At 44.7% G+C, this 15,928-nt stretch overlaps 1 protein-coding gene across 1 annotated transcript in view; it reads left to right on the top strand.

Annotated features, from left to right (window-relative positions):
- LOC140215834 (disintegrin and metalloproteinase domain-containing protein 10-like) overlaps positions 1–9,889 on the top strand; it is a 53,531-nt gene extending 43,642 nt beyond the window's left edge. Inside the window, exons 11-12 of the mRNA XM_072286143.1 lie at positions 7,030–7,241; positions 9,338–9,889. Coding sequence (XP_072142244.1) covers positions 7,030–7,241; positions 9,338–9,523 — 398 coding nt within the window. The 3' untranslated portion in view covers positions 9,524–9,889. The remainder of the gene's footprint in view (positions 1–7,029; positions 7,242–9,337) is intronic.
- Positions 9,890–15,928: the final 6,039 nt, after the last annotated feature.

Here is a 15,928-nt window from a genome sequence, read left to right as displayed (position 1 = left end):
TCCGAAAGTAGCGACACTCTCCTCCCTTCGGCGCTTTCCTCGTCGATTCTCCTCGAGCGCCAGCTGCGCGCGCTGCTCATGGCACGCTCTTTCTGCTTGGTTCTCGCGGACTGGCTGCTATATTCGATGGAGGAACATGGTGTTGGGCTAGTTGCGCACCCCATTCGCGTAGAAAAATTTTAAATATGGTGATTACAGCATCGAGAATGCTAAAGGTAACTTTTATGAGGAGGTAGGTTTCTTCTTAAAGCCGTATGAAACGGGCATACTGATGTAAACGGAGGTTTGAGACAAGTTCTATATTCCAGACATTTTTTCTGACACAGGATAAGATGCATTACCTTGTGCATCTGATGTAGGATTGCTTGTGGCACATCCTTCTGCGTTTGACTTGTTTTTTCTTGTATGTGCGTGAATGTGCCCTGCAGGTGCTTCTTTATGAATTAGTCGCTAGTGCATCGTCCGTCCATGTGTTTGTCATCTCAGTGTGAAAGTAGCTTTTGCACTGTGGTCTCTAAACTAAATAGGACGGTTGCGCAATTTCATTCGAGAAAGCGTGCGCGATCATGTGTATACCCCCTGCACATTGCCTGTTTCTGTGAGCAAACCAAGCAATTATCGTAACCCACTCATGCGCGCTTGGCAGCCCAACTCAAAGCAAATTCAAGAACTGCAAAATAATGCAGAAACTGTACTGGAGTTGTCTGAGTACGTGAACGAATACCCCCGAATTTCAGTTAGCCCACCCCCAAATTTAAGCTGGACTGCGTACAAATTTCAAGTTAGCCCACGTCCGCATTTCAACATAGCTTATTCCTAAATATAAACTGGCCCACCCCGAAATTTCAAGTTTGCCCGACTACAAATTTCATTTGGCCCACTTCCAAATTTCAAGTTGACCAACCCCAAATTTAAGTTGGGCCCCCTCCACATTTAAGCTGGCCCACCCCCAGATTTCAACTTGGCTTAACCCATAGCTTAAGCTGGCCAACACTGAAATTTCAAGTTGGCCCAACCTCGAGCTTCGATTGGCCCACCCTAAATTTTGAGTTCGCCCACGCCCAAATTTAAGTTGAACCCCGTCCAAATTTCTATTTGGCCGACCCACAAATTTCAGATGGCCCAGCTCCAGATTTCAAGTTGACGCAGCTACAAATTTCAAGTTGACGCACCCTTACTATAAGCTTCCCCATTCATTTTCCAAGGAGGCCTATGTATTTATATGCGTCCCTTTGTATCTTTCTTTCCTTTGGGGGGGGGGGGGGGGGGTTGTAAATTGTTCCTTATCGCTGATGAAGCTACCAATCATATATATTTGCATTATCAAAACGATTAAATGCCTTAACTGTGCAAATTACGCAATTTTGTGCAGATACAAGGCATTCCGCTTTTCGCGTGCTGCGGCCGGTGTGCTCGCCAAAGAAAACTTCCGCATTAAAACCGCAATGTAGACTAGCTGGCGTTCATCACCCACAATGTTACGGGTATGCTCGGCATTATTCTTTTTCGTGGCCTGCATTCATTGTATCTAAGTGACTGACGCACACATCGAAGTAAGCTAGGGAAAAAAACTCCTCTACAAGCCGATATTTCGATTTTCAGTCAGACAGGGAACGGATCCTAACAACCACGAAAAGTGCGATCGAGAGGACGTATCCTGGCACATAATCGTTCAGACCGGAAAGCAGAACCTATAGGGCTGCATTTTCGACTGAATAACAGTTGACCACGTACGAGGTGATGAGTCCCAGCAGAATATTCAGCATCTAAGGACATCCCCATTTTTATGTAACGTACACATTTGCGCAGTAAAACGCCGATGAGCAGGCCGGAAGAATAATAAAAAGAAGCATTAGGGGATGCTTTGGTACGAGCAATAAGAAAGACGCCTTACCTCGCGAAGAACATTATTCTTTGTTGCAACAAAGTTATTTTGGCCAATGTTGGGCAGCCACTGCTTCTTGCGCAAGCCGTCGCGCTTTCCTTGCGGTACCATAAAAACTGCATAACCATCTTCAGGCTTCTTGCTGCAGTTATATGCGCTACAGCATAGCATAGCGCTTGCACAACACTGCAGGAAACACGGCGTGCAACGTTCACTCCGCCGAGCCAGCCGAGCTAAGGAGAAAAATGGCGCCAACGATAATGAAAAACGAAACCAAAACGCAAGATCCACGCGTTTCCAAGGGCAACGGCAATGAGACCAATAGTTGTGCAAAAAAAAAAAAAAAAACGGGAGCAAAACTGATTCCCACGGGGGGGGGGGGGGCGCTCAAGGGGCGAGGAGGTTGCGCGGCGGCGGCAGTGATCAAAGAGTGGCGGTACTTTCCAGTTATCAAGGGGCTTTAATCATCCCTAAACCCCTTGACCAAAGCGACAGGTAGCGATATAGTTCTATCTTGCCGCCGCAGCTGCGGCGAGGAGCACGAGAGGAGGCAGGAGAGAAAGTCAGCGGCTCCCAATTGGTTGAACGCCGTCACGTGGTATTTTTCGTACCTTTTCTCTTTTTCTTCGTTTCTGCTTATCGGTGCACTCGCCACCATGACAGTTGGCCGTCGAGTTGCCGCTGCGCGGCATTGACAAAGGATTTCGCATGTTCTGGCTAAGTTTCGTGGCTACCCGTGTCATTGAAGTACTCTGTTTTTGCTTTGTTTTACGTTAAGGATTGAATTTAAGGGTACTGAAGGAGAAAAAGTGTACGAACTGAGAATTTTTCTTTCGTGGCAGGTTACGGAGTTCAGGGCAAGCTTATGCACGAGTGCTATTCCCGGTGCTCGCTTTAGATATTTTTTGCCTGATTGCGCTATCATCAAGTGTACGAAGCTATGGAGTGCGTAGGCTGTGTGCTGTAATATGTCGTGCTGAAAATGTAACACGCGTTATTGTTGTGCTACTGAGAATGCGTCGCTTTGTCCTTCCATGCCTTTGTTAGGCGCTGCAAATATATTTTGCGAGGACAAACTGCTCATTACCAAGTGTAGATGATTTTAACTATTGTGAGTAGGCTTTCTTCCCTTCGCCATCTCGGCAGAATAAAGTGGTTGCACGAGTTTGTTGGCTCATATTGACTGGGAAACTGCGCAAAGAAAAGGGGGAAGGTGCTTATTGATAGGAACCAATTCTATGCGTAACTTTCGTCCTTGCATACGCTTTGCTTGCAAACGAAGTACAGGTTCCACTGTGATGTTTGTTGTTTGCGCTTGAGAGCGAGTGGCACCAGTTTGTCATAAAGGCGTAAAACTGTTTTCACTGAGGTGCCAACGCCTTGACAAAATGACGAGAATAGTTGAGGTGCTCAGCGTTGATCGTGCACGTTTCTACGTGACGCTCGCGTTATTCAGGCGAGCATGTCGCGCGCCTTACGTTCGGTCATAGTGGTGCTAAGGTGATTAAATTATGAAACTGCACAAACTCGACACCCGGCTGTCACTTGGGTACACGCAAGTACACACGTACGCACTTCGAACAGCACAAACACATACGAGTTGTTGAATCAGTAGATGCTACCTAGTGCTGCTCACACGCAAACGTTGAGGATTGAGGTCGTTACCTTTCGCGTGTACCAGCGAAACCATAATTGACTTCATCGCAGCCCTTCCACGTCGGGAAAGTGTCTTAAGAAAGCCAAATAAAGATTCTGATCGATGCAATACAAATAAATTGCGAAGCGGCTTGATCTGTTCAAGCCGCGACAGTGTTTTTGCCTGCGACTACAATGCATGGCCGTGGATGACATAACATTCAAAGCTCTGGCATGTATATAAACATCGCGTGCATTACTCATACATTATTGGTGAGACAAAGAGCTCTGATTTTTGTGCTAGAACTCGACACTAGAAGGAATTTGTCCACGAAACTAGCCTCAAAGGACTTCTAACTGGAAGCAGGCAGCCAACCCAAAGCGGCAAAATAAGTGTGCAGTTACTGTGCCAAAAAGGCACAAAAAGCATCTGCTTCTGCCAGTTTCATAGCATTCCTTCATCGCTCCTAGTACAGCACACAGTAAGCAAGCCTTGGCCCCGGCCTTGCTCGGCCCGGAGCCATGGGCGGCCCCGGAGCGAACGACCAAACTGCGAGGGCGAGCGGCGAGAGAAAGAGCGAGCCGCGAGGAGGCCAGGAGAAGGAGAGGCTGGGTGATGAGGAAGGTCGTTACCTTTAGTTTTATTCATGGTGTTTACGCATCCCGGCCGGCGCCGCCGCGGGAGCGTTTCACAATTTGTGCGTATTGCACGTGCTGCGCTTGCTTTCCTATGCGACAAAAATGCAGGCTCTGGGTTGTGGTGGCCGCGTGTTGGGCTATGATAGTGTAAACATTACAATCGTCCTTAGTCTGAAGAGAACGCTTGGAGCTGGCCTCTCAACGGCGTGCTCGTTACGTATGCAGAAGAAGCACGTAACACGCGCCAGCACAATGGCTCCAAAGCGTGCACTCAGCGTCGAGGGCTCCCACGCCCGAAAAAAGCGTCGCGCGGAACAGGAGCGTCTTCGCTACGCAGCGAGATGTAGTGCAGCCCTCGAATATACAGGGTGTCCCAGTTAACTTTAACCAAGATATTAAAATACCCAAGAGCTCTAGAGAAATCGTACTGACTGCATAGTAGCCGTAGTCATATGTACTTACGGCCAGATTTTTTTTCCCTCACGAAGTATTATTTAACTAATACCTTTTAATTAGTGAACTTTTTAATTATTGCTTGAGTCGCAAACATATTAATTACAAAGTTGTAGGGCACCTCAAATAACCTCCGAATCAAGCATTTGTTTAGTGCTCAGCTTTGTCTCGTTGGTATTTCCGAGAAAAAACAAAAGCACGCGAAACATCCAAAATACGAAACAGATACGCGCTCGCGCGCCGCTACTCGAGCGCTCCCAAGCGAATAGCCACGGATACACGGCTTTACTAGCGGCGGCAGCTCGATACAGGGCTTCACGATATGTGACGGTCGCGGCATCAAGAGAACACGCCGCTGACGCATTGATAAGCGCAGCGGAGCCTTGTGCGATGTGGCGATAAGAGAATGCAGCCGTATATCTTCGATGGTTGCTTGTAGGCGCTTGAGTAGCGGCGTGCGAGTTCGCATCTATTTCGTATATCACGTACTTCGCGGGCTTTTGTTTTTTCTAGGAAAAAACAACCAGGACCACTTCAGCACGGAATGCTTGATTCGGAGGTTATTTAAGGTGCCCTCCAACTTTGTAATTGATATGTTCGCGATTCAAGCAATAATTAAGAAGTTCACCAATTGAAAGTAATTAATTAATAATTCGTGTTGAAAAAAATACTGGCCATAAGTACATACGACGATGGCTACTATGCAGTCGGTACGATTTCTCTAGAGCTCTAGGGTATTTTTTAAAATCTTGGTCCAACTTAACTGGGACACCTTGTATATATAAATGTATACATAATTCTAAAGAAAAAGAACTCTAATCATGAGCGATTCCACTATGTGGAGGACATCGTGACGAAAAGTACGCACACATTTATTTTTATACTTTCGCGTTCATTCGTGTTATACATTGGTTATGCACGTTCGTTATGCACATTCGTTATATACATTCGTGTTTTCATTTCGTGCTATATTGAGTCAAAGAATTTGAGACAGATATCAGCGCATTGAGTGACAGTGGGCCAGTACCGTCGGCGCCTTTGCAGAGGGAGGGGCAGTATGGGAACGCTGGACTGATGAGTGGCAACGGAGCTAGCTGTTGAAGACGATGGCGAAGGCGCGAGTTGTGACACGAGCGCGTACGTGCGGTTACGCCGAGGGGGCCAACGAGCCAGCTGTGGAAGACGACTAACCTGCGAGCGGTGACACAAGCCATTGCTGATGATGATAGTTTTTGCTCGCACACATGAAAATTTCACGAATCCTAGCCATAAACAGCTTCGCTCAAATGACTCATTGAAGTATGTACAGTTCCATAATCCAGTTGAAGTTGAACACTTCTGCCACGATGCGATGTACCATGTGAGGCAATGATAATGCTCATTCCTCTCAGATTACGAACGATGACACGCAATAACGCCTCAAGTAGACACGTCTACCTGTGTGCTATGTGGAATACGCAGACAAGCAGCAGTGGTGCACGGAAGGTGACGTTTAAGTCGAATTCACCACTCTCGTATTGGACTAAACGCTGGCGATATCACACATTCGCCGCCAACATCACCGCTGATTATCGTCAATGAATGTAAACAGCATGCAAAGCTTTGCTTAGATCGATTCCCACCGTGCGTGGGATCCGCATAGTTTTTTTCTCTTTAGTGCCCCTTACATGTATCCGTTCACCGGCGAGTCAGTCTTACGGCGCAGCTTTTATGGTGTTCTCTTCTATTGCAACATTTTTCGTCCTGTAAACTCCCACAAACGTTGCCTGATTGAGTCATTACTAATTTGCTAATGCGATGGAATGCGTTTTTATATTTACAATAGATTAACTAGAGCTGAGCAGACGCTGCCAAGATAAGTGACAAAAGGGTATATATATATATATATATATATGTGTGTGTGTGTGTGTGTGAGAATTTCACTGCGGCATTGTCATACACTTTTCACTTTTGCCTATCGCCTTGTATTCGCAAGCCTCCACTGACCGTTAGACGGACCTATACTTAAATGCGTCAAAAATAGTCAGTCGATATAGCTTGTTTCTTTTTAGGGCCTCTTTAAAGCGTTGTCTGTTTTCGAAGTCTTCTGGAGAACTTGTTGTTGGCCTAGTGGTAAGTGATGATTCAGAACATAAACGAAGCTCACTACGTAGTGCGCAGTCTTTTTTTGTTTTGTTATTTGTTGCAATTTTTTACTGAAGCTTTTTCGTCAGTATATTCTCCTCTCATTACTCTACCTCCTGCGTCTCCTTCCTGAACGTGCGATCTCGATCTCTTAATATCAAAGTGTGTGTGAAGCAGACGCTGCTACAAGAAATGCGTTTCTTCCCCCCCCCCTTTTTTTTTTGTATTATTCTTCTCATATTTATTCCATTGCAAACAATGAAGATGAGCACACGAAGTGTCTGTCGTTGCAGGCTCGCGGAGCTGCAAACTGGCCTGCGCATTTCCAGCGATGGCGAGCCACTGCGGCGTCAAGCTTCAGCCGGGTTCCCCTTGCAACGGGCTGCGCGGCTACTGCGATGTGTTCCACAAGTGCCGTCCCATCAACCCGAGCGGCTTCATAACGAGCCTGAGCGGCTTCCTCTTCGGCGGCGAACCCTTTGCCGTTCTGTACGAGTTCATCGCGGTAAGATATATGCTGCCACAGGAACCTGTTCTGCAGTAGCGTGTCACTGGGCTCTGTATGGCCCAGTGACACGCCACTTGGTCGTCTGATACGCTTGGTCACCTTTTTTTTTTTTTTAGCCTAAACAGGTATTGAGATAGTCGACTATAATTGAACTAGCAATTTTGCTCTTGCGGACGGGTGGTGCTGACGGGGAGCATTTTATTTTTGGCGAAATATATTTTTTGCTAGTCATCGCAACTAAAGGGAAAAGAAATTTACCAGTCGGAGCGGCATGGATAATGACGGGCTTGAGCACTTAAATGTATACGCTTTAAAATTAATTAATAAGGACTTTATTTTTGATTTATTGTTAGTTCATTGATCAATGAAATTTTTCGCTAAGGTCATTCTCGCCTGTTTGCACAACGTCGCTGCGCAGGCAATTTCTAAAAAAGAAAAAAGAAACCAACTTTGTTAAACTTACAAGTGCCCTGCATTGCATGCTGTATATATCGGATAGACTTGGGAGACCATAGAGGGCTGAGAGGGAAGCTCTATAGTGGCCGCGCACTCACGTGTTTGTGCGCGACCAAAAAAAAAAAAAGAAAAGCTCCGTGGTCGTTGAAATGGTAGCGCTCAAATGCGATCTCTCACAGCTTAGCTTCTTCAGTCACAGCGCAGGCATTTGTCTATGCGCCACCTGTGTTAACGGTTTTTTCCGTGCGATGTTAAAGAAAAAAAGAAAAGCCTACGGACGTTGAGCTTCAGGCGAATCGTGCGTAGAATTCAACTTCTGTGTGCTGCGTATTGCTACGGACGACCAGTTTGTTGAAGGCGCTAGCATGTCTGACGAGGTTTACGACGTGCGGATTCTCGTCAGCAGTACATTGAAGGAATAGGTTTTCTTTTTTTTCTTGTAGTAGTTACAGCCAATAATTAAGCTGTGCATGTGCTTCGAACGGGAAAGTAAAGTGTTCTTAAGGGGGGAAAATGCAAGATGGCGCTGACGGCACAATAGATAGACATTTATTTACTCGGAAATCACGAGAACTCGTAAAATGCTCAAAGCATAATCCTACACTCCCTTGACTTTCTGGCATTGGAGAGTATTCAGCGCGTTGGAATAAAATCATTTTTCTTTCACACATTTATTGTGCAATACTTTCTAAGTCGTGACTGAAGGGACTAGGTGTGAGAAGAGGGTGTCAAAGGTGATAGTAGTTGATTATTCAATCAATTACAAATTTGTTACGAAATTAATGACTGACATGCGGGCTCGCTTCCCGGCCGATGCAGCCGCACTTCGATTCGGCGTCAGAAAAAGAACGCTGCCTGTGCTTTTTGATTTAGGTGCACCGTGAAGAACCCCCAGTGGTAAAAAAATAATTCGCGATTCACTCACTACGGCATCGTGGTTTCGGCATGTGAAACTCCAGAATTTAAACAAATAATTAAATGTATGACTTTGAAGCAAAGACACAGAAGATTGCAAAGGACTACAGAGGATTACTGATCTGGGCCATCTAATGGACACATAAAGAAAGAGACGGCGCAGAATTCACGAAGCAGCTCTGACACTTTCCTGCAGCGACAGGCGATCAGCAATGTCGTGATAGCGAAGTAGATATTAATGACTACTGCGTCCCGGCGACTCAGAATCAGCACGTCGGCCACTCAAAAACAGCTTTAACAGTTTTTTTTTAATCTGCGTCCTTTCTTTTTTTTTGTGTGGATATGGCAAGGCAGGTCGGTGGTGTGTTAGCAGGCGCCTGAAGAACGCGCCCACAACTTCATCTCACTCCATGCAAAGCGGCTTGGCTACTCGTTTTTGGTAAATTTGATTACTCACGTCTTTCGGCAACGTGGAATGTCCTTGACGCCCTTTTTTTGCCTAATAATTGCTCCTGTAAATGCTATTCTCCGAGACATTCCCCTTATAGACCCGATTGGAAACAACCAATAGGTCAAAACTATTGGCGGCTGTTACGGCTACTTAAGGGGGCAACTTGGCTTCTACCTTTACATGTCAAAAATGCGCGCTTTTATTGTCGCTGTAGAAGTGGTACGCGCTGTACCTCTTTTGCGAACGGAAGAGCGCGCGCGTGGTTTTGCAGCATCACCCGTTCAAGGCGGCCTTCGTCATCCTGGGATCGTCGTGGCTGACGCTGCTCGCGATCCGCTGCTTCGCACTGCACACGCCAAGCAACAACCCCGTTAAGAAGGCACCGCTCAAGCTCAAGGACACACTCAAGCACCCCGTGAACGCCGTCGTCAACGTGAGCGCGCGGTTCAAAATTTAAGTCGTTTAGTGCAAGCAGCGATGGTGGTTCGTGATTGTATTATTCGTGACTGTTCATAAAGAAAAAAAAGAAAAGACGTGGACGTGCGTACCGTAATTGCGCCACGTACGTCCGCGTTTTAATTGTTCCCTTTATGTTCGTCCATTATTTCTTCCGTCAGGGTGACACCAAGTGCAATACAATCACGAACGTCCGCCAAGGAGCCCCGTTCATTGCTCGACAAAAGTGAATGTGCATAATATGAAGAAACTCCAGTGCAAGCGTTGATTAACGGCCATTACTGAATTCGAGAGCAGAACGATAAGACAGAAAGAAAAACGGGAAACGGAGGAAGTCGCTCCTCGAATCGAACTGTCTGTTGCTGCCAGTTTGTACCGACTTTAGTCGGTGACAACCTAAGAATAAATAGACGATGAGCAAAACGAGAACAAGGTGAAAGCAGGAGCCAACGTTTCGACAAGTCCCCTTGTCGAAACGTTGGCTCCTGCTTTCACCTTGTTCTCGGTTTGCTCATCGCCTTGAACTTCCACCTCCCGCCTTCCTGGTGTTTTCTCTAAGAATAAATAGGTTATATATACGCTGTCAAACTCAGACATAATTTGAATATATGTGCCAGCCAACGCGATCGCGGACAAAACACTTTTATTTTTGAATAAGTTAGCATTTACGTTATCAGAGCAATGTTCTTAAACTGGCAGTAAACTCGAGTTGCAGGTATATTGCATTTTTGTGGGACGAGTATGTTTGTAATACTTAGACTGCCACCGACTGAATTAGTCAATATTTTTATTTCATTCTGCGCGTGCAACAAATAATCTAGGACTTTTCAGTAAATGATTAATTACTTCATGGCATAGGTGACTACTAGAAGCTGTTGAGAAAAGTTTCGAGAGACTTCAGATAAACTGCTTCTCGCTAGCTTACTTTCCCGCAGCTTTTCTTTTCTTTTAGCGGGGCCATGTAGGTAATTGCTTTAATGTTTGGGGACCTTGTAGAAGGTGTACATTTTGTTATTTTGTACGCAGAATTGACTCCAACAATGTGGCCACTTTCCCCGACGGACATCCTCTGGCAGGAAGAAGTTGCGGACAGCCGTCGTTACAGGACAGACTTGGTGAACGAACTGATGTGCAACTACAAATCGGCTTAGAAGTGATTGCTATTTTTCCAACAGGCCCGTTAATGTTACCAGAGACGAATGTACGTGCGACGATAAACTGGAACTGCGATTAGCTTATAGATTTAATTTATCCGCGGGGTAAGTATTGCGGCGGACTTTCTGCAATAAACAGCAAGATGGGGTTCAGGCAGCACCCCGTCGTCTCCAAGTTGTATAAAAAAAAATTTGTTCATGAAACTCATACTTGAAATTTTTGGATGCCAATCTAACTTCAGCTTTACTATGTGCTTGTTTAAAATGTGTGAGCGCCATGACATTTCTTGCTCCGGGGTGTTCGCACACGTTATTCGTTGGCGACACGTTTTTTTTTTTTTTTGTCGATGACTGAAGTATAAAAGCTTATCTGCGTGCTATTAAACGATTAGCTACAACGCAGCAGTCACAGTCTTGCCCTTCGAGTGCGCCGTGAAAACGTGGCGGCCTCGACGCCAAAATACCCAAGTCACGGCCGTGGGTTTCCGGCTTCAAAGACGTAGACGCGAGACGCAAACAACACTTGCGAAAGGCGCGCAGCGGCCGTTGAACCAGCTATATCACGCCGCGTGGAAACGCGAGCGAGCGAAAACGACTCAGTAATGGCGTTTTTTTTTTTTTTTCTACATTAGCCACCTGCGTGCTAGCACTGGTATGATTCATTCACAGTAAATTTTAGAGCGGGATTACGACACGATCTCACATCGTCGATTCCCTCGTGATAGAACAGTTCATCTAGAAGTTATTATTACCGTTCCTTAGCGAAGCTAGCGCGCTGCTCGTATTCCTAGGTCGGATAAGATAAAATTGCCTTGTGGAAAAGACCGTTCACTGTGTGCGGTATTTCGGTACGGGGGATTTTTGTCTGCCGGGGTATAAGTAGTGCGTCTACCAACTCGGGGCGCTGGCAAGCAAAAGCCGAAAGTATAATATAGTGCTTTAAAGCAATACGCTGGGTAGATATTACTGCCGTCTACAACAATTTTGTCTAGACATATTGCTCTTATACTATCTAAGAAATACACTATTGGCATCGTAAGCCTTTGTTAGCCTTACCTTTTTAGTACTATTTTTTTATATCTAAGCTTTCGCCGTACTTTTTTGAGACTATATATATATATGACAGAGCTCCTAAATTCGTGTCGATTATCAAGTTGCCCGACGGTTTACCATGTTGTTGTAGACTATGTAGACTTTATCGTAACAATTGCCAAGCTAGAAAGTAATGGTGGTGGCTGATACAGATACTGTCATAGGCGTATATACCGGGGGAGGGGGGAGGCAAGGGGGGGCACTTGCCTCCATTTCAGGACTGGGGGGGCGGGAGCAAAGTGGGTCATTTTCCTGCTAGGAAAACTAGGTTTCTTGTATTCTTTTGAATAGTGCTGTATTTGTAGCCTTTCCAATTTAAAGATAATAAAAAATGTAAGATGTCATAATCCAGTATGTAAACATTAGAGGTACACAATCGAATATCAACTTTTTCAAATACGAATCGAATACGAATAGTAAGTAGCGAATATCTAATAGACAAACGCAGACGCACACATTTACAGCAGGAATATTTGTTTCAGTATAATTAGGAACACGCTTGCACAGCACAGACAGTCAACTATCACGCACAATTAATATCGTTAATATCGTAACAGTCACGAAAAGAACTACACGAATAGCCGGCTGACACCTTTAAGCCTGGTGGCAAACAAGCTTTCCAAGAACGTCATGCATTTGAAACTGACCAACTTTTCAAAACACGTAAAAATAGGTGTTCAAAAAATATAAGAAGTTATGAAAAAGGAAAATAAAACGCTAAGGAGCTATTTGTGTGCTCTAGAAATAATGCAGAGCCTTTTACAAGAAAGAAACATCACTGGCTGTAACGTAAGAGATAAAACTCCTACATGGCTAGGGTGCAAGAATGACTAATTGGTGGGCCATAAGCACAGCATAGCCGATCGTAAAGTATTGGACGAGAAGAAGGGGAACCGAGGGGCCCGGTGCTGTAAGAACGCTCGCACATATTTCTCAGTCAGAACAATATTAAAACAAGAGATAATAAAAAAACGGAAGGCATAGGATAAATTATTTGTAATTTCTAATTGAAGTGCAAAAATGAGAGGCTAATGGGAATGGAGGAAAACTCAGCTTGCTGACGGTGATAGCCGAATCCATAACCTCTGCATTAGGCGCCTGTTGCACTACAACGAGTGCAGTGTTCCGGACGAGTTGGTAACCCATTACTGAAGTATCATTGCGCAACAGAAAAGACACCGAAGTAAGAGAAGAACACACGAAACGCAAACTTTGTGTGCTTCTCTTACGTCCGTGTCCTTTCTGTTGGGCAATAATCCTTCAGTAATTGCACCACAAGGTGTGCTAAGGCGACGACGGCAGTTCCCATGTCCATGCATGGCATGGCATGGCAAGAACTTTATTTTGGTCCAGAGAAACTAGGCCCCGAGGGCACATGCAGTCTTGGGTATTTACGAAGTATACAAGATCTAACCCAAGGAGTGTTAACCAGCGCAAAACTTCCACCGCAAGAAAAAAGAAATTAGATTATTGGGTTTTACGTGCCAAAACCAAGGTCTGATTAGGAGGCACACCGTAGTGTGCGGGGCTCAAAAAATCTGTACCACCTCGGGTTGTTTAACGAGCACCTAAATCTAAGTACACGGGTGTTTTCGCCCCCATCGAAATGCGGCCACCGTGGCTGGGAGTCGATCCCGCGACCTCGTGCTTAGCAGCCCACTACCATACAAGCTACGTAACCGCGGCGGGTCTCGCAAAACCGGAAACAAAGCTTGTAATACCGATCAGGTTCATGCATTACGTGAAAAACCTTGTCGCTGTTTTACTTCTGATAATTATAGTTTATGATACTTTGTTCAGCAGGTGGAGAAAAGTAGCCCGATTTGAACAGTCGCTTGTTTCGAAATCTTTGGGTAGTTTTGATATTCGAAAATGCCGAATAGATTTTCGAAAGCGAATAAAATGTTACACACCAACTATTCATATTCTAAACTTCAATATTCGCCTGTCCGCCTATAGAGGGCTTTAGCTTAAGTAATGTATTTACTAATACTAAATGATGTAAATGTGTAAATACATTACTAAATCTAAAGCTCTCTATTCTCTGTTGGTAAATTCGCTGTTTTCCTTCTGCTGCACAAACATCAGACCAACATGACAACTTTGGGTAAATTATTTACTTCACGACAGCTTAAATTAGAGTGTTTCAAATTGCCTATATCTTTAAAATCCACAGTTATAGATAGAGTTTTAGCGCCTTTTTTTGTCTCACTTCAGTGACACGCTTCCTAAAATGTTGTCAACACTAGACTGTAATGGTTCATAATGTACGATTGAAAGCTTGATCTGTCGATGACGAAGACGCATTTTCAGCCTTTTTTATTGCAATGCCAATCGGGTAATCTCAAGGGAGGCGAACTTTACAGTATACGTGTCACCTAGGCCCTCTCTGAGTATGCGTTCTCCGCCCAGTCGTGAACGTGAACGTTTGTATAATCTCGAATGAATATGTTCCAACAAATCAGCATGTGATTAACACGTTATATAAAAGAACGTGTCATCGTTTATTGGTCTGTGGCCGCTAAAGCAACCTCCTTTCCACCCGAAAAGAGCCGGGTGGGAGGGAGCTTAGGTTAACGTAACCTAACCACCGCTCCCCTTGGAAGGAACCCTCTGTTGTGTCGGTCTTTGTGGTAAAGCATACGAAAAACGGACACGCACTGCAGAAGTCAAACCGGAAATTATATGCAGGGTAATGCAGCTGCCATTGTTGGCGTGGGGCGTCAGTGCGCACAGAGTAGCGGTGGCAGAGCGATCCCAGGTGGCACGTACTGCGAAGATCACTTTGAGATATATATATATATATATATATATATATATATATATATATATATATATATATATATATATATATATATATAGAGAGAGAGAGAGAGAGAGAGAGAGAGAGAGAGAGAGAAGGAGAGAGGTGGTTTGCCCAGCCCCACTCGAAAAACAGAATAGTTGGTACGCCCCTGGGTACTGTGTGTTTTCAGAAAGCAGCCTAAGCAAAGCGATCATGTTGCTGTACGTGAGTTGTTTTCTAAAATTGCACAGGCGACGATGACAGAAAAGTATAGCATATGCAAGGCGCTCTAGTAAGTACAAACGATAGCAAGAGGTACGGCCAAGACCCTCTAGAGGAAGGCTGTCACGAGAGTGCTTCGAAAATGCGTTTCCTTGTCCAACACAATGTGCATTCTTGGTGCTATTGTTCCTTCCGTGATGTCCTCTTGGCCCAGTCTCATAAAGGTCCTTTTTACACGCGCGTTCCATGAAGCATGATTATCATTTGTACTAACGTATGTCCTTTTTGTATCCCGTTTGTTTAAAAAAAAAAACGTACACAACAACACGTCAACTTCAATATGAGCAGCTACCATAACTGCTCAATGCACAGAACGTAAGATGCTTGTGCACGTGTTCTAGATGAATACCGGGTGTTTCCGCAAACATTTTCAAGAATGTTTCAAGATTGCCTGTAGCAGAAAGCACAATTCTAGTCCATGAGCTGGTCTACTCGAAGAGACGGACATTACTTGCACAAATAATTTAAATGGATAATCGACTAATTAACATAAATTTCATAATTACGTTCTTAACTAATTACCTTATGGTACATATTGCAATTTACAAATTCTAGCCGAGTAGTTCGCGAGGCGGATTCACTTCGAACGAATTCTCAGGATGACACCAGTTTCGAGATATTTATTCCCGAACTTTGTGGAGAAATGCATTAGCGTTCCAGGTACTTTTGTGCTCCAATGCATAAAACGACGTTTCGTTAAGAGTCAGTGGAGCGACAGCGCATTTTTACCGCAAGTCTGACGGCCCATGTCTCGTAGATGGTGTCATCCACACAATTATTTTCAAGTGGACGTGCCTTGCAGTCTCACCCGCTAGAATTTGAAAGTTGCGAAATTTGCCATAAGGTAATTAGTAAAAAAATAATTAGTGATGTTTTGGTAATTAGTCGAGCAGCTTATGGACTAGAATTGTGCTATCTGCCACAGGCAAGTTTCAAAAATTTTTGAGTGTTCGCTGAGACGCCCTGCAGGTTATTGAAGGAATCTGCAATATCGGTGCTCTTTCTTCATTTACTGCGTCTTCTTTGTTGAGTGACACGGGATACTTTGCCAACTTTAAAAAGAGCTGTTCAGAGTTCATGTTCTCCCTCTTGG

This window comes from Dermacentor andersoni, chromosome 2 (assembly GCF_023375885.2).
Source record: "Dermacentor andersoni chromosome 2, qqDerAnde1_hic_scaffold, whole genome shotgun sequence".
NCBI lineage: Eukaryota > Metazoa > Arthropoda > Arachnida > Ixodida > Ixodidae > Dermacentor > Dermacentor andersoni.
This window is presented reverse-complemented; position numbering and strand designations above follow the sequence as displayed.